The sequence below is a fragment of the Palaemon carinicauda genome, chromosome 35, assembly GCF_036898095.1.
Source record: "Palaemon carinicauda isolate YSFRI2023 chromosome 35, ASM3689809v2, whole genome shotgun sequence".
Lineage (NCBI taxonomy): Eukaryota > Metazoa > Arthropoda > Malacostraca > Decapoda > Palaemonidae > Palaemon > Palaemon carinicauda.
In genome coordinates, this window is record NC_090759.1 from 65,226,272 (window position 1) to 65,247,201 (window position 20,930).

The following is a 20,930-nucleotide window of genomic DNA, read 5'->3' on the forward strand; positions in this document are numbered from 1 at the left end:
GGGCGAGCACGCTCTCTGACCCCGGGTCGCCTCATAGCGTGTATACCTCTGCCAGAGGTACCCACTATAGAAAACGGAGATAGGGGAAACTACAGAAAATTCTGGTCGGTTGGGAGGAGATCCCAGATACTCCTAAGAAAGTAGTTTGAGGTAAGGACTCCGTGTTGGAACAATAAATGATTCAGTTAGTGATAGTCAACATCGTTCAAGGGAGATACCTCGCAATATTTTACCAGAGTTCTCATGGAAGAGAAATTCTCCCTACAAGATGTAACCCCTCTTCATCTTCCTCTCTTATATCCCTCATGTCAGCCGCACTTCTCCTCCAATAGTAAAGGGCAAGTTAAATTGTCAATATTTCTTTTTTTTTTCAATGTGAATTATTATGTATTCATTTATGATGATAGGTGTTATATCTTCTTTAAATAACATTACAAACTTTTTAAAATGAGTATATATATATATGTATTTTCATAAATGCGTGGAAAGCATCATAATATTTCCCTTTATTTCTGATGGGGAAAAATTTTCACTCATTTTTATTTCTCCTGTTATTTTATTCTAATTTTGCTCTGTTTTTCCTCGCAATATCTTAAAACAGTTTCCCTTATTACAGAATGTAATAAGAAAAACTTCAAGGACATCATTATAAATTTTTTAGTCATCTCTTTTGTATTGACATGAAACAAGTTCTATCTACCATCAATCAGATAAGTGTCCAGTTACAAGTTATCCTTGCATCAATCCCCAAAGGAAACTTTTTTTTATTTTTACTTTCAGAAGATTTAGTTATGCAATGTCTCAAAAAAAAATTCAATCTTTAAAGAACTTACCTTCTTGAGCTGCACCGTTTGAAATTTACAGATGTCACAGCGATAGTACTTCCCTAACCGGTGCTTCTTTGTATGCTTTTTCAGCTCACTTTCAGTCGGTCTGTCTTTTCCTGTTTGGGAAATAATATTCATTAGACTTTAAATTCAAAGATATTTCTTTATAAGGAGTTTTAAATACTATTTGAATGAAGAAAACCAAATTAAAATATCTATTGGTTGGCACAAATGAGAAACAATCTTCCTTTAATGTGGAAGTCAACAAGACTGAAAACAAAATAGTTTCACCAAAAACACAGTAAAAATGAGGAAAAGTCAAGCAATAAGTAAATAGATGAAAACAGGTAATATGAAATAAACTGAGTCAATATACACATGAATACTGAATGCAGTAAATGAAGAAGACTTGGCATCTGTAACTTTGAATACTAATCATCAGAGTTACCTCAGAACATAATGTATAAACATAACACGAGCAATGTGCAATTAAAAGTCAAGAAATTTAAATTGTATTGAAGCAATTTCTACCTGAAAAGCCTATTATATTGCAAATGTTTGCAATATATTTCAGAAGGAACAATACGATAAACGGATTTTGAGCGAAGCGAAAAATCTATTTTTGGGTGATAGCCATGGCGTCCTGATGGAAGGTTCCTTTTTGGTAGCTTCCTTGGGTATAAGACTACTAAGATATTCCCAGAGAATTTAACCACAGGTTATCACAGAATTCTAACTTCTGGAGCGAGTATCTCAAAGGTTTCCCTTTAAGACATCGTAATACAACAGGGGACGCGCATGTCTGAACGCGCCACATAGCTATCTTCACCCCGAACAGAGTTAATGCTTCGGTGTGTAAGGACTGAGAATAGCTGGGAGCCGTTCCACAGCTAATCTCACTCGTGGCTACTACTGATACTCGAGACGTAAACAAACGGACGCCATTGCTCTGATGACGTCACGCCCGTCTTCATCCTGAAGCCAGTTGCTGCCCATCACCATGATACAATTGCGTAGGGTGGGAACAAAACTGGACGAAGTAGTAGGGAGGGTCCATCAGGACGCCATGGCTATCTCACCCAAAAATAGATTTTTCGCTTCGCTCAAAATCCGTTTTTTGGGCTCAAGCCATGGCGTCCTGATGGAAGAGTACCAGAGAATCAATGTATCGTGGTAGATTTTCCCCCAGTATTAAGTGCCTAGGCATTGACAAAACAGCAAAGTAATCTTAGATAAAGAACCATAGGAACGAAGTATCCTGCCCCCCTTGGTAGGAAGTTCCCATGGGCTATGCCGACGTCAAAGTGGTATTGAAGGGCTATTCATCCTGAAAGAAGAACTTGAAGAACGAGATGAAGCGGAATGTTTGGTATTTGTATAGGAACATTCTGAATTAGACCAGTGGTGGTTGGGCACTGTGTATAGAGTTCATCTCTTGGTTATCAGAAGTAAGTATTCGTGTAGGAACCTTACTGAGACAGGGTGAATATAATTTAGGATTAGACATCTTAAATTCTTCATAACCATAAGAAAGGAGGAATAAATAAAACTATGACAGTATGTATTTCATAGTAAGTAGGAGCTGAAAGAGACGCATAAGTAATAAAATAGAAATTTTATTTCACAATGCAGAAATTAAATAATTTACAGCAAAAGTAAAGTTCATTTACAGTAATAATAATGTACATAGAAATAAAGGCTTGCTCTTGAATCTGAAAAGGAATTTCAGGATTAGTAGGTACTCGTTCTCGAGGAACGCAAGTCTTTAAATAACACATCATGCTCAAGGCATGCGGCACTTGTGTGACACTATGACATTTCACCTGGGATAAGAACAGTTATAAAAGCACTAAGTGTTTTTAGACATCACTATGAATCGCTCGAGGGTCAACATAGGCACCCGAAGAGTTAGAGTCCCAAGTAACTCACTGTTCTACGCAGAGTTAGGTGCAGGTTTCATAACACTACCTGCGGCTACCACAAAATGTTTGACTTCGTGCACTTGTTTCGCATAATGTTTAAAGAAAACTCGCGAGGACTTCCAGCCCGTAAAGTTTTTAAGGCTTTCAAAGTCCATGCTCTGAAAGAAGTTCAGAGAAGATGCCACTTTTCTAGGATCATGACCAGCGGGTGTACTGTTCGGATCCGCTCTGCGAATGAAGTAGGTGATTTTCGCTCTTAATTGTTTCAGTGACAGGTCGCTGCCCGATGTTTCTCCTTTGAAGAGTTGGCCTCCACCAAAGTTCGAAGTTCTGCGAAGATAGACCTTGAGACTCTCTACTGGACATAGAGAGACATCCTCCTTCAGGGGGCATATTCTCCAAGGGCCCCATCTTTTGGTGGGTAATTCGTTTGTAGCGAGAAACGTCGGATCAGGGGAGAGGGTCACTTCTCCTGAATCGGTAAACAGGATGTGTCCTTCTTCTCTTGATAATGCCACTATTTCGCTGACTCGAGCTCCCGAAGCGAGAGCAAATAAAAATATAACTTTCTGAGTCAGATCCTTGAGGGGGCATGAATCATTGTCCAAGTTGGAGGCGAAATGGAGTACCTTGTCTAGTGACCAGGAGATCGGTTTCGGAGGGGGTGCTGGACGTAGGCGAGCACATGCTTTTGGTAATTTGTTAAAGATGTCGTTGGACAGATCAATTTGGAAAGCATATAGAATTGGTCTAGCCAAGGCCGATTTGCAGGTTGAAATCGTATTGGCTGCTAATCCTTGTCCATGAAGGTGAATGAAGAAGGACATACAGAAATCAATGGTGATTTCTTTAGGATTTTTTGCCTTGACAAAGGAGACCCATTTCCTCCAGGATGATTCATATTGCCGTCTCGTGGATTCGGTCTTGTATTCCTCTAGGAAGTCTAGACTTTTCTTCGAGATCCCAAACCTCTTCTTTGCGGCAAGGGAGAGAAAATCATGAGATGAAGGTCCTTGATTTTCGATGATGAAGCGAAGACAGTCGACTTCTGTACTTGTTGAGAGAGAACTGGGCCCGGGAGAGGGATCAGCTTGGGCTGCAGCTCCAGGACCAGGGGGGTACCAGTTGCTCCGGGGCCACTTGGGAGCCACTAGGGCCGCTGTCCCTTTGAAGGTTCTCAGTTTGGAGAGGACTTTCAACAGAAGGTTGGTGGGAGGGAACAGGTAGATCTTGGACCACTTGTTCCAGTCCAGTGACATGGCGTCCACCGCTTCTGCTTTGGGGTCCTCGTACGGGGCTACGTACAGAGGAAGTTGATTGTTGTCGCTCGTTGCAAAGAGATCTATCTGAAGTTCTGGGACTTGGTGAGAGATGAAGGAGAACGATCTTGCGTCTAGAGACCATTCCGACTCTATCGGGTTTGTCCGAGATAGAGCATCCGCTGTCACATTGCGGAATCCTTGTAGGTGAACTGCAGACAGGTGCCACTTCTTCTTCTCCGCCAGACGGAAGATTGGGAGAAGCACCTGATTTATCTGGGGCGATCTTGAGCCTTGACGATTGAGACAACGAACTACCACCGAGTTGTCTAGGGTTAGACGGATGTGGATCGAGGGCGGCGGGGATAACTTCTTCAGAGTTAGAAGGACCGCCATGGCCTCCAAGATGTTTATGTGGAACGTCTTGAATAGTGGAGACCAGGTACCTTGAGCCTGTTTCAGGTGGGAGTGACCTCCCCAACCTTCCAGTGAGGCATCCGTGTGGATGTTGAGTGATGGAGGAGGGTGTTGGAGAGGAATGGACCTTTTCAGGGCCTTTTCTTCCGACCACGGCTTTAGGAGGCGTCGTAGTCTGTTTGGAAGCCGTCTCTTGAGGTCTCTTCGAGCGATGGATGCCGAGCGTCTCCAGACTCCCGCGGCATCCTTTAGCTGTGCACGAAGCACTGGGTTTGTCACTGAGGCGAATTGTAGAGAGCCTAGAACTCGTTCCTGCTGTCGTCTTGAAATGCGTTTGGATTTCAGTAGTCGCTTGACAGACCCTGCTATTTCCTTCCTTTTCTTCTGGGGGATGGAAAGGCGGTGTGACTGAAGATTCCAGTGGATTCCCAACCACTGAAACTTCTGAGCTGGAGAGAGGCGAGATTTTTTCTCGTTGATCTTGAATCCCAGGTGTTCTAAGTACTGGGTAACTTCGTTGCAAGACTTTGCACACTCTTCGGGCGATGGAGCCCAGACTAGCCAGTCGTCGAGGTAGGCCATCACCTGGACATTTCTTAGGCGGAGCTGTTGTACTATGGCATCCGCCAGTTTTGTGAAGATCCGAGGAGCCACATTGAGGCCGAATGGCATGGCCCGGAAGGCGTAGCTTTTCCTTTAGAGTCGAAATCCTAGGTAGGAGGAAGCGTGATGGTTCATTGGAATGTGCCAGTAGGCATCCGCCAGGTCTATAGAGACCGTGTAGGAACCTTGAGGCAGAAGGGTCCTTATTTGTTGAAGCGTCAGCATCTTGAATTTGTTGTTCTCTATGAACTTGTTGAGGGGGGATAAGTCCAGAATGACTCTGAGTTTGTCTGAGTCCTTCTTGGGAACACAAAACAGTCTCCCTTGGAACCTGGTGGACTTTACCTTCCTTATCACCTTCTTGTTCAAGAGGTCTAGAACATATTCTTCCAGAAGGGGGGTCGATTGCTGGAAGAACTGCTGGAAGATTGGGGGTGGTTGTGTCCAACTCCAGCCTAGACCGTTCTTGATGATGCTGTGTGCCCAGGGATCGAAGGTCCAACGATCCTGGAATTGGCGGAGTCTTCCTCCCACCGGAAGCACTTCATTGCTTCTGGTGTCCCGAGGACTTGTTGCCTCGGCCGCTAGCTCCCTTTCCTCCTCTACCTCTGGAGGGACGGCGAGATGCGTCTCTGCTTGCACCCCTGAACGAGCCTCTACCTTTGGCATGAAAGGTAGTGGATGGTTGCTCAAAGGCAGGGGTGAAGACCGATGACTGTGACAACACCGGTTGGGGGACCAATTGAAAGGTCTGTTGTGGTTGGGCAACCACTTGGGAGGTAGCGGGTCCCGGAAACTGACGTCGTTGCTGACGTTGCTGGGGTTTTGGCTTCTGAGGTTTCCTCTTAGGCTAAGGTCCATCGTCCTGAGAGGGTTTCCTTTTCCTGGACATGCCCCACTTGTGGAGAAGGTTCCTATTCTCCGTGGCGGCTCTGTCAGTTATTTCCTTGACGAGGTCAGAAGGAAACAGGTGCTTTCCCCAGATGTTGGAGGAAATCAGCCTCCGGGGTTCGTGTTTCACGGTGGCACCGGCAAACACGAATTCACGACAGGCTCTTCGAGCCTTTATGAAGTGGTACAAGTCCTTCATTACTGTCAGTAAGTGGGATTTGGAGAGTACCATGTAGTGATCTGGTACTCTAGTGTCACAGGCCATCACTTCCAGTTGGACTTGATGAGAAAGAGATGCCGCAAGCCTCTCCTTCGTGTCTTGTTCCCGGCGAAGGAGGTGATCGTTGAGCTTAGGGAGGTCTTCATTAAACTGACGTCCGGCGACGTCAGGATCGAGCCTTCCCACGACGAAAGTATGCTGAACATCTTTCCAGTGTCGAGCGTCAGGGGGGGTCACGATGGAGAAGGGTCTGCACTCCTCCAGTGCAGGGCAGGGTTTCCCTTCTTCCGCCGCCTTAAGGCATGCAGCTAAGGCCTTTTCCAAGAATGGAAGAACCGCAGTGTCAGGTGCAACGTACGTAGGGTGCTTCTTGCTCAAAGCCGGAAGCTTAGAGCAGGTAAAGCCTCTACTCTTAAATGCGGAGGCTAGCATAGCCTGGGCCTTTGTGAGATCGAACACTATCTCTTCTTTAGGTTCGGTCTCTTCCTTCGAGGCAGGTTCGGAACGAAGCCGGACGTAACAGTCCGGGTAGGCCTCAAAGCTTGGGAAGAACTCCACATCTTCCAAAGGGACCGTGCCGATCTTATCACTGACAAAGATCCTGCCGGTCGCAAAAACCATATGCTCTGCATACCTCCACGGGTTGGCATGAGAGCAAGCGGGGAGATCCTTGACCGAAATCTTCTTCGGCTCTCTGGATCCAATCATCGACCTGATGGACTCCTGGTTCTCCTTCAGCCTGTCGTCCATGACGGCTCTAATCAGCCGGATCAGTTCTTGAGTAGAAGAAGAAGGATCCGGAGTCGAGGAGGTAGACGGAATGGACATTTCCGTCGGTGTAGGAGTAGGAGGGGGGATGGACGAGGGAGCAGCTCCTAGCTCCGACTCGGTGTACTCCACCTTGTCTTCGTCCTCTTCGGCTCCCTGAGCCATAAGCGTCTTCTCCGTGTCTTCCGAGACGTCTGAGATCTGTTCATCATCCTCGGAATCTAAACGACACTCGTGCATGGACTGAGCCATGACCACATCAGGTTCCACCGTAATTTGGACAGTGGGGATCACATCTTTTGGTACCACTGAATCAGGGGAGGCCTTAGGGAACAATAGGGACCTCAGTTCTTCGGTGGCCAGGTACGGTCCAGTAGCATTTTTCTGAAAGCCACGCACCCACTTGCGCAGCTTTTCACGAGAAATGTCTCTAACCTCCGCTGAAGGAGGGTTATGGAAGGCCTCAACTAGGTGGGCCTGGCAGACCGTACAATCCAGTGGATTCCAAAACTTCAAATCCCCTTTCTTGTCTGCACAAGGGGCGTGAGTCCTGCAAGCCGTATGCCCGTAAAACTGCGGGCGTTTCACAGCGCAGAAGGCGAAGTCACACTTCATCTGCTCCTCCTGTGGAAGAAAGAGAAAATGAGTATGGGGGAGTCATAAGAATGGCTCTTAAACTAAGTTAATATTAATCATTAATTTTAACTTAAAGAAGGTGTGATGCATAGAGAATGAAAACAGTAAAGGAGAACATGCTCCATGCATCTCGCCCGGCTGGTTACCATAAGCTTGGTCCCTGGATCATCCAAATGACCGAGATCATTGGATATAGTTTCCTAGAATTCCAAGTATTTTGGAATTCCATGGAAAACCAAGGACAAGATTGGGATCGAATTCATTCGGTTCCCAGTTAAGAGCCAGAAGGCCTCATTTAAAGGGTAACTGCTTCTGGCAACCAGCCGTGCTAAGATGCACATAGCATGCTGGAATTAGAAGAATGCAAAGAGACAGCATGATCACTAATAGAGCAGTACTAGGTACTGATCTTAATAGCAGAAGCAGCTTATCTGTTTGCGATATAGGGCTATCATAGTCTTATGATAGCTACAGTAAGGGGGTGCAAGTATTCTTGACGCCTCCGGGGCATCCGGCAAGCCGCCGGCATGCCGGAGCTCGCTCCAGCATAGATTCTGGCATTAGGACAGACAATTTTCAAAAGTCAGTTAAATACCAGGATGGCGGCCGCCGGCACAACGGCGGCACGCCGGCAGGGAGCGGCGGCTCCGGCAGTCGGAGGATGCCAGGTTGGTGACTGGGATAAGGATGGTAAAGGCTGTATCGGGTTGCCGGCAGTATATGCCGGCACTCCGGTGATCGACCGGCAAGCGGACGACTAGATAGGAGTAGGAGAGCCGCCGGTAGTAGCCGGCGGCAGCCGGCAGTCCCTCGGTACACGGGGGGCTGGCGGCAAGGGTAGGGAAGTCACCAAGTAGGAGGCAGGTATTGCCGACAGTAGAGGCGGCAAGAGACCGGCACCCGGATAGATAGAGAGACAGGGGGGAGGGGGGAAGGGATGCAGGAAGTACCATCAGGGTTCCAGACATCCCTCCCCCTCCCTGAGGGGGTGTACCCATGATAGAGGCAGGCTCTAACATCCAAGAGCAGGGGTCACTAGGGACCGGGAGCAAGGTAGCCCAAGGGAGGGCTAGGGAACACCCAAGAGAGGGGGGGGGGGGAGACTCCCATATGCAGAACTATACTAGTAACTAACCTTATAGGACACTATGAAGGTATATGTACCAGAGTGGACTGCACAAGGAAGCTCGGGTAGCCCTACTCTTCCACCCTAAGGAGGAGTTGTAGGACAGGGGACAGATGAGTATAAACTAACCTAAGCATAGGCTAGGCTATACAAGAGATAGGTGGGGAGGGAGAAGAGAGAAGTCTTCCCAGGAAGGGTTTCTGTACCAGAGCGGCCACTAAGGAAAGGGAGGACACTCCCTAACCTAAGATCAGGCTGATCGGCTAAAACGGTGCAAGAGTACAGTTTCAGCATGGAACAGAGAAACCTTCCTAACCTAACCTAGAACAGGGCTAAAAGTCCTGAACTAGGAAAGGAAGAAGACATATCGCTATCGCAGGAAAGTCATAGACTATCCTAGCCATAGAGGTAGGCTAGCCTAACCTCACTCTCGGACGCAGCCCTAAAGGGGGTTCATTCCATTAGGGAGGACAGAGAGGCGATATATACTCTATTAGACAATTAATCCCTTTACTCAGAAAAGGGATCAAGGCTAAATAGAGGGAATGCCAAGGCAGGGGATGAAGGAAGCATATAGGGGTCCTAATATTAGGTTAGGCTAGAAAGAGTCACTGACTAGCCTATCCCCTATATGGTCCCTGAAGGCGAAAACATTTGCATCACTGTCAAAAGTATTGTAAAATAATAATGCCACTATCTTCATAACTTAGTCTAGGATCACTAATAAATTATGCATGAACACTTGTATGTAGGCTCCTGGCCTGGGGGCTATAGTAGCCGACTGGTATGAGGTCAATCGATGACCGATAAAAGCGTCTAAACACGATATAAAAGTTCCTAGCTATGAAGACTGAATAAACTAATGAATTCGATTAGTGTATAATGCCGGAAACGTTGTTGTGGCTAACTAAATAAGACATGCATAACAACAACGACGCCATAAAATGGCGGGTCCGGTAGAGGCACAGCTCTGCCACAAAACATCAATTATTTCGAAAAGTAATATTTACTTTACGGCAAGAGCTTAATTAAACAATACTGGAACCTTGTACTCAACTTTCCAGAAGAAGGCGAGGCTGAAGGTAATGACATAGCGAAGATGCAAAGCGATAAAGATAACACAGGGAAAATCCGTCTAAGTAGGGCAGCTACTAAACAAAGGATGAAGACGGGCGTGACGTCATCAGAGCAATGGCGTCCGTTTGTTTACGTCTCGAGTATCAGTAGTAGCCACGAGTGAGATTAGCTGTGGAACGGCTCCCAGCTATTCTCAGTCCTTACACACCGAAGCATTAACTCTGTTCGGGGTGAAGATAGCTATGTGGCGCGTTCAGACATGTGCGTCCCCTGTTGTATTACGATGTCTTAAAGGGAAACCTTTGAGATACTCGCTCCAGAAGTTAGAATTCTGTGATAACCTGTGGTTAAATTCTCTGGGAATATCTTAGTAGTCTTATACCCAAGGAAGCTACCAAAAAGGAACCTTCCATCAGGACGCCATGGCTTGAGCCCAAAAAATGCAAATGCATGTGGCCATATTATTCAAAATTAATTTTAACCAAACCAGTTACTTTTTAATGTTAAAGGGCTGTATAAGTGTTTTTAATCAATTTACTACTATCATTTTTCAATTCCTCTAAAAATTTGTTGGCTGGATATATTGGGGAGACTACAAAATTTCATATACTTTTATTTCCAATAATTATATGTTGCAAAGAAAAGCTTGATTTTGAGTTTTTTTTTTCTGTATTATCCACATTCTGAGACTGTTACGGTGGGTTATTCATTACATACCCACGAGTTAAATGAGTGTTACCATTTCAAAGACCGACAATATTTCAGTACTGTAACGTGACATTCTTTTTGAAATGCCACAACATAACTGTTTGTTAAATCTGTTTTAATTTATGGACAAATTCATTATTCTACAGTCTAGTATGACGGATTATTTTCTATAAAATAAAATGTTATTTTTAAGTTCTCAAAATTAATGATTTTTCAAGTTAATGGCCAATAATTAAAGCCTTTTACATCTCAAAACCCTACACTGTGCATTAGTGAAAGAAAGAAGGTATTTGCTTCCTGATAATTTTCATCATCATAAACTTTATAGAGCTTTTATATGCTGAGGGTGAGGAACTGAAATCGGAGGAACTCGTTAAATGAAGCAAATAGAATAAAAAGGCGGAAAGACCAAGTAATGAATTTTTCAATGTGCCGGAAAAAAAAGTTCACGGCAAAGCGAATTACTGTGGCGATGGCATACATTCCTCATGAATTAAATTTCTTTGGAAAAATTGGATATCCAGCTTTGCTAAATGAGGCACGTTCAGGATCCCATGTGAAGTGAAAAGAGGAAAAGGGCTAACCATTGATCATGGGCATCTTTTTAAAGAAATTGTCACAAGTGTGTTCAAATGAGTGCCTTTAACAACGTGTGTGAGTTCAGAAGAGAAGTGAAGTGTGAAGAAACTTTGATTTAATTAATCATGGTAGAGGAAGAATATATAACTGATAATCCTACTCTGTGCTGTCTCATCTTCAAATAATTAGTGTTAGGTTTTAGGCATCCAAAACATACCAGCAGTGTGAATTCTACAAACAAACTTACTGGCAAGTACCGATACATGTACTAATATGTAAGCTAAGGATTGGATTTTTTACTTAATCATTATTTTGATAATTATTGTAAACTTACCATATACAGTAAACGTTTTCTGGTAAAATTCTATGAAATTATTTAAAAAGTAATAATTTTTCTAGCTAAACAAACCTGCACTTTAAAATATGGAATGTATTTAGTGGAGCTTGATTGGTAGTTGAAATAGTGCATGATGCAAATTATGGGGCATGAAGTTGAACCCAAACAAAACTCAAAATATGGTTGCAAGTAGGTTGAGGACAGTGGGTCATCAAAATTCGGATCTCGGCATTAATGTTTCTTTAATTCTGTGACTTGAAATTTTAGGTGTGATTCTTGATAACAAATTCACTTTTGAGAAACACATTTGGTCTGTCTCTTTCAATTGCATAAAAAATTGGTTTGAGAAAGTCTTTCGTTGATCAATCTATTCTGACGAACTGTTTTCAAGTCTTTTATTCTGCCTTACTTTGAGTAATGTTTTGTCTGGTCTTCAGCTGCTGAATACAGCCTTAATTTGTTGAACAGGAACTTATGGTCCATTAAATTTCTTATTCCTGATCTGGATAATAATCTCTGACACAGTCGTTCAGTTAGTTCGTTATACATGTTACATAATATTTTTCATAATTCGGAACAGCCTTTGCATTCAGATTTTCACGGACTGTAACATCCTTTTTATAATACTAGATCGACTTCAAGAATGATCTTAATCAGGTAGTTGTATTGGTGAAACTTCAAATAGTTGAAAGTTGCAGCAAATTTTTTTATGCTGAACAAGCTGACATAAGTCTATTTAAATATAGTTTATATATGAAGATTCTATTTTTATATTATTACTGACCTTAAAGTATTTTTTTTCAATATTAATCTTACCCGATGATCATGTAGCTGTCAACTCTGTTGCCCGACAGAAAAAACCTAAGGTCGGGATACGCCAGCGATCGCTATACAGGTGGGGGTGTACAACAACAGCGCCATCTGTCGAGTAGGTACTCAGGTACTTCTTGTCAACAAGAACCAATTTTTCCTCTGTCGTGCCACCGGCAAGACCTACTTGGATACGCTGTTGTTTCTGGAGTTGTTTTCACGCTTTTGGTGATGTATTCGCTCTAGATTTTAGCTTTCGCTATTCAGGAACTATTATCATTAGCTTATCAAGCTTTTTGATTAGATTTGGATTAATTGTTGATGAACTTTGCTAGATTTTGGATTCCCCCCTTGGCTAATTCAAGAATTCAAGATGTCTGACCATTCTCAAGTCCCTAAGTACAGGCAGTGTAGCGCTAGGGACTGTTCTAGGCGTCTTCCGAAGGCCTCTATAGATCCTCACACCGTTTGTTCCAATTGTAGGGGTAAATCCTGTCAATTGGAAGATCGATGTGAGGAATGCGCTGGGCTTTCGGAATTCGATTTTAATGAATTCCTAAAGAATGCATGTAGGCTAGAGAAGGATAGGATCAGGAGGAGTTCTTCTCGCTCGTTTGATTTTTCCTCTCCCCATGCCCCTCAACCTATTCCTTCCCCTGTAGTGGTGACTCCCGACCCTGCTACTAGTGCTCAACCCTCCATGGCGGACATGATGCGTGCCATTCAGGCTCTTGGTGACAGAATGGAGTCATTAGCTAATGACCGGAATCAACTTTTGGCCGATGTCAAAGAGTTGAAAGCGAAAAGTGCAGTGGGAAGTGTAGTGAGTGCAAGTGCGGTGAAAAGTGTCAGTGTCAGTGTTGCGCATGAGGGTGCATCTGTTCGTGCCAGTCGTCCTCCTAGTCCGGGACCTCTTGCAAGCTCCCAAGCCCAGGGGAGAAGCAATGTCGAAGGACCAAAGGGTTCGACAGGCCTTGATCAGCGTACGGATGTACCCTCAGTGGTTGCGGACGTATCTGTCAGAGATCGTCCCATCCACAAACAGACGAGTGAGCCCATTCATTCCTCGTCTGTGGAAGAAGTTTCTAGGAAGAAACGTTGGACCAAGGTCTCACGACCTCTCAAGCGCAAGGTCCCTTCCGAGCGAGTCCAACGGCCCAGGTGTAGCCACTGGGTCAGTTCGGACTCGCCGCAGTCTTCCGAAGACTGCACACCTCCCAAGAGAGGTAGAGTGGTTCCGCAGCAGGCAATTACTCCGTCTGTTGCCGCACCAACCACGGTAGACCCTAAGTGGTCCATGCTGCAGACTATGCAGTCTCAGCTTGCTTCCTTCATGCAGGAGTATCGTGCTGAGAAGGTTGACACTGCACCTGTTAACCTACAACCTGCCACGGTTGTGCGCTCAGCAGATACTGCGGCTGCCTGCTCCCACACTCCATCTGTGAGAGCTCCACCACCGATGCGCAGTCGACCCTGCCAGACGCATGTTCATGCGGCACCCTCCGTTGACATGCGTGAGCTACCGCATCAGCAGTGGGAAGGTGCTGTCAAGCTGCCGTGTTTTGACGCAATGCGGCAGTCTCCGCAACCCACGGCAGTCCCTCCCACGCACCAGCACTCCGCTTTTGTTGTTGCCAGCTCGCAGACTGACCAGCAGCGGCATGATGTTGGATCCAGTGCAGCTACGCATGCACCCGTGCTGCCGGATTCAGCCGTTCAGCTTTCTGCTCCACCTTTGCCACTTCCTCCTCAGCATTCGGATGATGGAGTATCTGATGACGACGAAGCTGCGCATTTGGACGATCCGCACTCCGACATAGAAGAACCCAAGTCTATGCCTCCCTCCTTAGACTTTAGGAAAGTCCTTGCCCTGTTTAGGGAATTGTATCCGGAACAGTTTGTGTCTGCAACCCCGCGCTCACCTCCCTCCGAGTTCGCTTTAGGCGTGCAGTCAGCAGCTCCTGCCTTTACGAAACTCGTACTCGCGCGCTCATCCAAGAGAGCTTTAAGGGTACTGGGAGAGTGGTTGCAGTCCAAGAAGCAACTGGGGAAGACTGCCTTCATCTTTCCGCCTACCAAGCTTGCTTCCAAATCTAGCGTCTGGTATGCCACGGGAGAGGAACCCGGCTTGGGAGTTCCTGCCTCTGCCCAGGGCGACTTCTCAAGTCTGGTTGACTCTCCCCGCAGGCTGGCTATGAGACGCTCTAAGATTTGCTGGTCCTTTTCTGACATGGACCATCTGTTGAAGGGAGTTTTTCGTGCTTTTGAGATCTTCAACTTCCTGGACTGGTGTTTGGGAGCGTTAAGCAGAAAGACCTCCCCTTCGGATAAGGACTCTGCCATGCTTATCATGTCTAGCATGGACAAAGCCATTCGGGATGGGTCTGGTGAGCTTGCGGCTTCGTACGTGTCTGGAGTGCTTAAGAAGAGAGATCACCTTTGCTCCTTCTTGTCTGCGGGGATCACACCATGCCAGAAGTCGGAGTTGATGTTTGCTCCGCTTTCCAAGTGTCTCTTTCCGGAAGAGCTGATCAAGGGGATTGCTGCCTCGTTGATCCAGAAGGATACCCATGACCTGGTGGCGTCTTCCGCACGTAAAGTCACAGCTTTACCTTCCGTGCCTAGACCTAGGATGGACACACCAGCGTCTAGGTTCATCCCGCCCTTTCGTGGCAGAACCTCCAGCAGAGGAGGTACCCGTGCCGACAGTCATCATGGAAAGAAGAAGGGTTCCAAGTCCTCAAAAGGCAGAATCTGACTGCCTACCTCTCCAGACAGCAGTGGGAGCCAGGCTCAAGAACTACTGGCAGGCTTGGGAGAGCAGAGGTGCAGACGCTCAGTCTGTGAAGTTGCTAAGAGAGGGGTACAGGATTCCGTTCTGGCGCAATCCCCCTCTAGCAACTACTCCCATCAACCTCTCTCCCAACTACAAGGAGGAGGACAAGAGGCTAGCTTTGCAGCAAGAGGTGTCTCTCTTGCTACAAAAGGGAGCGGTAGTCATAGTCCGGGACTATCAATCCCCGGGCTTCTACAACCGTCTCTTCCTGGTAGCGAAGAAGACAGGAGGGTGGAGACCGGTGCTGGACGTCAGTGCTCTCAATGCTTTTGTCACCAAGCAGACGTTCACCATGGAGACGACGAAGTCGGTGCTAGCATCGGTCAGGAAGGAAGACTGGATGGTCTCGTTGGACCTAAAAGACGCGTACTTTCATGTCCCCGTCCATCCAGACTCCCAACCTTTCCTAAGGTTCGTCTTTGGAAAGGTCGTTTACCAGTTCCAAGCCCTGTGCTTTGGCCTAAGCACGGCACCTCTTGTGTTTACCAAACTGATGAGGAATATTGCCAAATTCCTTCACTTGGCAGACATCAGAGCCTCCCTCTATTTGGACGACTGGCTTTTAAGAGCTCCGTCAAGTCGTCGCTGTCTGGAGAATCTCAGATGGACTATGGATCTGACCAAGGAATTGGGTCTCCTGGTCAATATAGAGAAGTCCCAACTCGTCCCATCCCAAACCATTGTCTATCTAGGTATGGAGATTCAGAGTCGAGCTTTTCGGGCTTTTCCGTCGGCCCCCAGAATCAGTCAAGCCCAAGAATGCATCCAGAGCATGCTGAGAAGGAACCGATGTTCAGTCAGGCAGTGGATGAGTCTAACAGGGACGCTTTCATCGCTGGCCCAGTTCATCGCGTTAGGGAGACTCCACCTCCGCCCCCTTCAGTATCATCTAGCTGCTCACTGGAGAAAGGACATGACGCTAGAAGCGGTCTCAGTTCCTATATCCGAAGAGATGAGGTCTGCGCTGACGTGGTGGAAGAACAGCATTCTTCTCAAGGAAGGTCTACCATTGGCTGTTCAGACCCCCGACCACCTTCTCTTCTCGGACGCATCGGACACGGGCTGGGGTGCGACACTGGACGGACGGGAATGCTCGGGCACGTGGAATCCGGAGCAAAGAACACTTCACATCAACTGCAAGGAGCTATTGGCAGTTCATCTGGCCTTGAGAAACTTCAAGTCCCTCCTTCTAGGCAAGGTGGTGGAGGTGAACTCCGACAACACTACAGCCTTGGCGTACATCTCCAAGCAAGGAGGGACTCATTCGAGGAAGTTGTTCGAGATCGCAAGGGACCTCCTCACCTGGTCAAGAGATCGAAAGATTTCGCTGGTAACGAGGTTCATTCAAGGCGACATGAATGTCATGGCAGATCGCCTCAGCCGGAAGGGTCAGGTCATCCCCACAGAGTGGACCCTTCACAAGAATGTTTGCAGCAGACTATGGGCCCTGTGGGGTCAGCCCACCATAGATCTGTTCGCTACCTCGATGACCAAGAGGCTCCCGAATTATTGCTCACCGATTCCGGACCCAGCAGCAGTTCACGTAGATGCCTTTCTTCTGGATTGGTCCCATCTAGACCTGTATGCGTTCCCTCCGTTCAAGTTTGTCAACAAGGTACTGCAGAAGTTCGCCTCTCACGAAGGGACACGGTTGACGTTGGTTGCTCCCCTCTGGCCCGCGAGAGAATGGTTCACCGAGGTACTGCAATGGCTAGTGGACGTTCCCAGGACTCTTCCTCTAAGAGTGGACCTTCTGCGTCAGCCGCACGTAAAGAAGGTACACCCAAGCCTCCACGCTCTTCGTCTGACTGCCTTCAGACTATCGAAAGACTCTCAAGAGCTAGAGGCTTTTCGAAGGAGGCAGCCAGAGCGATTGCCAGAGCAAGGAGGACATCCACTCTCAAGGTCTACCAGTCAAAATGGGAAGTCTTCCGAAGCTGGTGCAAGGCGAATTCAGTTTCCTCAACCAGTACCTCTGTAACGCAGATAGCTGACTTCCTTTTACATCTAAGGAATGTAAGATCCCTTTGAGCTCCTACGATCAAAGGTTACAGAAGCATGTTGGCAGCAGTCTTCCGCCACAGAGGCTTAGATCTTCCCACCAACAAAGATCTACAGGACCTCCTTAGGTCTTTTGAGACCTTAAAGGAGCGTCGGTTAGCCACACCAGGCTGGAACCTAGACGTGGTTTTAAGGTTCCTGATGTCAGCAAGGTTCGAACCGCTTCAATCAGCCTCTTTTAAGGATCTCACATTAAAGACTCTTTTCCTCGTTTGCTTAGCAACAGCTAAAAGAGTCAGTGAGATTCACGCCTTCAGCAGGAACATAGGTTTTACATCTGAAACGGCTACATGTTCCTTACAGCTTGGTTTTTTAGCTAAAAACGAGCTTCCTTCTCGTCCTTGGCCCAAGTCGTTCGAGATCCCAAGCCTGTCCAACTTGGTTGGTAACGAACAAGAGAGAGTACTATGCCCAGTAAGAGCTCTTAAGTACTATTTAAGACGTACAAAGCCATTACGAGGACAATCAGAAGCTTTATGGTGTTCTATTAAGAAACCTGCTTTACCGATGTCTAAGAACGCAGTTTCTTATTACATCAGGCTTTTGATTAGAGAGGCCCATTCTCATCTGAAGGAAGAAGACCATGCTTTGCTGAAGGTAAGGACACATGAAGTTAGAGCTGTCGCTACTTCAGTGGCCTTCAAACAGAACCGTTCTCTGCAGAGTGTAATGTATGCAACCTATTGGAGAAGCAAGTCAGTGTTCGCATCATTTTACCTTAAAGATGTCCAGTCTCTTTACGAGAACTGCTACACCTTGGGACCATTCATAGCAGCGAGTGCAGTAGTAGGTGAGGGCTCAACCACTACATTCCCATAATCCCATAACCTTTTTTAATCTTTCTCTTGAAATGCTTTTTATTGTTGTTTTTGGGTTGTACGGAAGGCTAAGAAGCCTTCCGCATCCTGGTTGATTTGGCGGGTGGTCAAATTCTTTCTTGAGAAGCGCCTAGATTAGAGGTTGTGATGAGGTCCTTTAGTATGGGTTGCAGCCCTTCATACTTCAGCACCTAGGAGTCGCTCAGCATCCTAAGAGGATCGCTAGGCTTAGTAAGGAAGACGTACTTAAAAAGGCAGAGTAATGGTTCAAGTCGACTTCCTTACCAGGTACTTATTTATTTTATGTTTGTTATTTTGAATAACTGCTAAAATGAAATACGGGATACTTAGCTTCTAATGTTAACATGTATGCTGGTCTCCACCCACCCCCCTGGGTGTGAATCAGCTACATGATCATCGGGTAAGATTAATATTGAAAAATGTTATTTTCCTTAGTAAAATAAATTTTTGAATATACTTACCCGGTGATCATGAATTTAAGGACCCTCCCTTCCTCCCCATAGAGACCCAGTGGACCGAGGAGAAAATTGGTTCTTGTTGACAAGAAGTACCCGAGTACCTACTTGACAGATGGCGCTGTTGTTGTACACCCCCACCTGTATAGCGATCGCTGGCGTATCCCGACCTTAGGTTTTTTCTGTCGGGCAACAGAGTTGACAGCTACATGATCATCGGGTAAGTATATTCAAAAATTTATTTTACTAAGGAAAATAACATATTTTTAATGTTTATTAATTCACTTGTAGTGTGTTTATTTCCTTTCCTTACTGGACTATTTCTACCTGTTGGAGCCCTTGGGTTTATAACATCCTGCAGTTCCAACTAGGGTTGTAGCCTAGCCGGTAATAACAATGACAAAGTGAGCATAGCTGGGGACAACCTGGGCTGTTAGGACCATGTTTCTGGCCTCCACAGGGCTGGGGAACTGGAGAACACCTGTAAGTCATCTATCCCTCTTTCGAAAGAGAGGTAGAGTTGCAAGGTCATACGGGACTTCTTACAACTATCGTTTCTAGACATTCTTTGCCGGCATATTTTTATTAAGTGTCAGAATCGGAAGAGGAGGAGGTGGAGCAATAGCTAGATTGGGAGGAGTGAACTTGCTTCTTCCTCTTGTAAACTTATCTCCGTCAGGCTCTGCACTCAGAGAATTAGAGGTCTGAGCAACCATTGATGACGAGGTTCCCGAATGGGAGAAGGCACAGGGATTGCTTTGCCAGGAATTATAACACTGGAGGTCACTGTCACAGGGTGAGGGGTATGCATTACCATTAGCACTTCTAAAACAGGCACAGGGGTTGTAGTTACTGGCACAGCAACAGCAAGAACTACTGGCCACAGGCACAGGGGTATGGGTAACAGGCATAATGACGAGGGAGCCAGGTCGAGAGACACACACACACACAGGTTTTACCAACGCTTACGTACAACCTTTCACCTGCTTTGGCATTACTACATGGGTGGAATCATTCTTAGATACCTTCTCAGTCTTGGCATGCACTGTGGAAATCATCACTGGTACTGGGGTCAAAAACTGGAACTACTGGCATTTAGGACACCAGAGACAAAATACTGTAGTCTTAGCTACCAGATCTTTCTGAATAAACATTAAAGACTTGGCCTTCGTTTGGTCAAACTTGTCGTAAGCAGTCCGTACAGTTATAGGAGACCTTCTAAAACATGCCGGTGTGTGGTGATCAGAAAGAATAAGCATGCCACTGAATGGAGACCACAATGTGCACTTGACACATAAGGATGATTAAAACCAGATGCCCCATACAGAGTATGTAGATCTACAGCTGATCTAGCCATGAAACAGTTGCAGCGTCCATCCTTTCCCTGCATTTACAAAATTTGTTTCACATCCACATCAAATTAGCAATAAACCATTGACTCCGTATGAAAGAAAAAGATTAAAGCCTCTGAACAAGTTGCAACCATACATCCATACTCGCTGCAGCCAAAGACAACTTCGTTAACATATTCAACAGCCATTCCAACTCTGCTGCAGACATTCCCTATTTCAAAGTAGAGAAGATTTGTATGCGAGTACAAAAAAGTCTATTTACACATTACTGGTCTTCGTTTAATGAATGAGAATCTAGGCTTGGCTTAGTTTTCTCAATAGAACCCCATCATAAGTGGAGGAGTCAAGCATAATGCTGACAGGAATAGGTATGCCTCTTAAATCTATTTACAGTACACCAATTCCAGCTTTGGCTGCTTTATCAGACAAAACTGCAATAGTGTATTAAATAAATCATCACTTACCACATATGCAGCATGAAAATTTTGACAGATTTCGTTGACCAGATTCATGAGATTTCAGGTGTTTTCTGAACGACTTTTCCACTGTACAGGAGTACTCGCACATTGGGCATGTGAGTTCCTCTTTGTTGTATCTGGAATATTTTTTTGATTTTTACTATGAATTCCTTGCTCAAAATTTAATTTTCATTATTTCATTTACTGCACAGTTTCCTAATTGTAAGAACATTAAAGTTACAAATTATAGAGAAGTATGCTCATAAAAATGTACCTAATAAAATTACTTAGCTTTAAACAATAACTAAAATAATCACCTAGTTCTAGAACTAAACCATATCAAGATCTTATACTGTACCTATGCCTCTGCAGCGGGTTCTTGTTGTGTCGTTTCTTTCCTGTGGGCGTCCATCCGTCAGCTATGTGACTGGCGATGTGGAGATCATATGTATCTCTTTTAATAGTGGTAAAGTTACAGAGTGGCATTGTACAAGCATACTGCTTGGGAATAGTCTCTGCTGGCTCAGGCTCATCAGGCTGATGTTCTGTTGCCAAATGTTTTCGTAACCCGCCTCTTGTGCGACAAACCATCCCACACTCGCCACATTCGTATCCCTCACCTGAAACACTGCTGCCAAGAAAGAAAGGTATTACAAGTACCTATGTTTATTTGTTGGATTTATTACATCAGTTGCAATTATGCAGACCATAAATGAATAGGATATCTTGTTGCAACACAAAAAGAAAAA

At 45.6% G+C, this 20,930-nt stretch overlaps 1 protein-coding gene and 1 long non-coding RNA gene across 5 annotated transcripts in view; one reads left to right on the plus strand and one right to left on the minus strand.

The window, feature by feature from the left end:
* Positions 1-20,930, plus strand: part of LOC137627815 (uncharacterized) — a 186,087-nt gene that overhangs the window by 41,214 nt on the left and 123,943 nt on the right. The window lies entirely within an intron of this gene.
* LOC137627813 (uncharacterized) overlaps positions 1-20,930 on the minus strand; it is a 64,350-nt gene that overhangs the window by 9,730 nt on the left and 33,690 nt on the right. For 3 of the 4 annotated variants that reach the window (XM_068359182.1, XM_068359179.1, XM_068359180.1), the window contains 3 exons: positions 20,540-20,812; positions 20,188-20,318; positions 834-943 (listed from right to left, as the gene is read on the minus strand). In XM_068359182.1, the coding sequence (XP_068215283.1) occupies positions 834-943; positions 20,188-20,318; positions 20,540-20,812 (514 nt within the window). The remainder of the gene's footprint in view (positions 1-833; positions 944-20,187; positions 20,319-20,539; positions 20,813-20,930) is intronic. The other variant, XM_068359181.1, reaches the window with a different exon arrangement.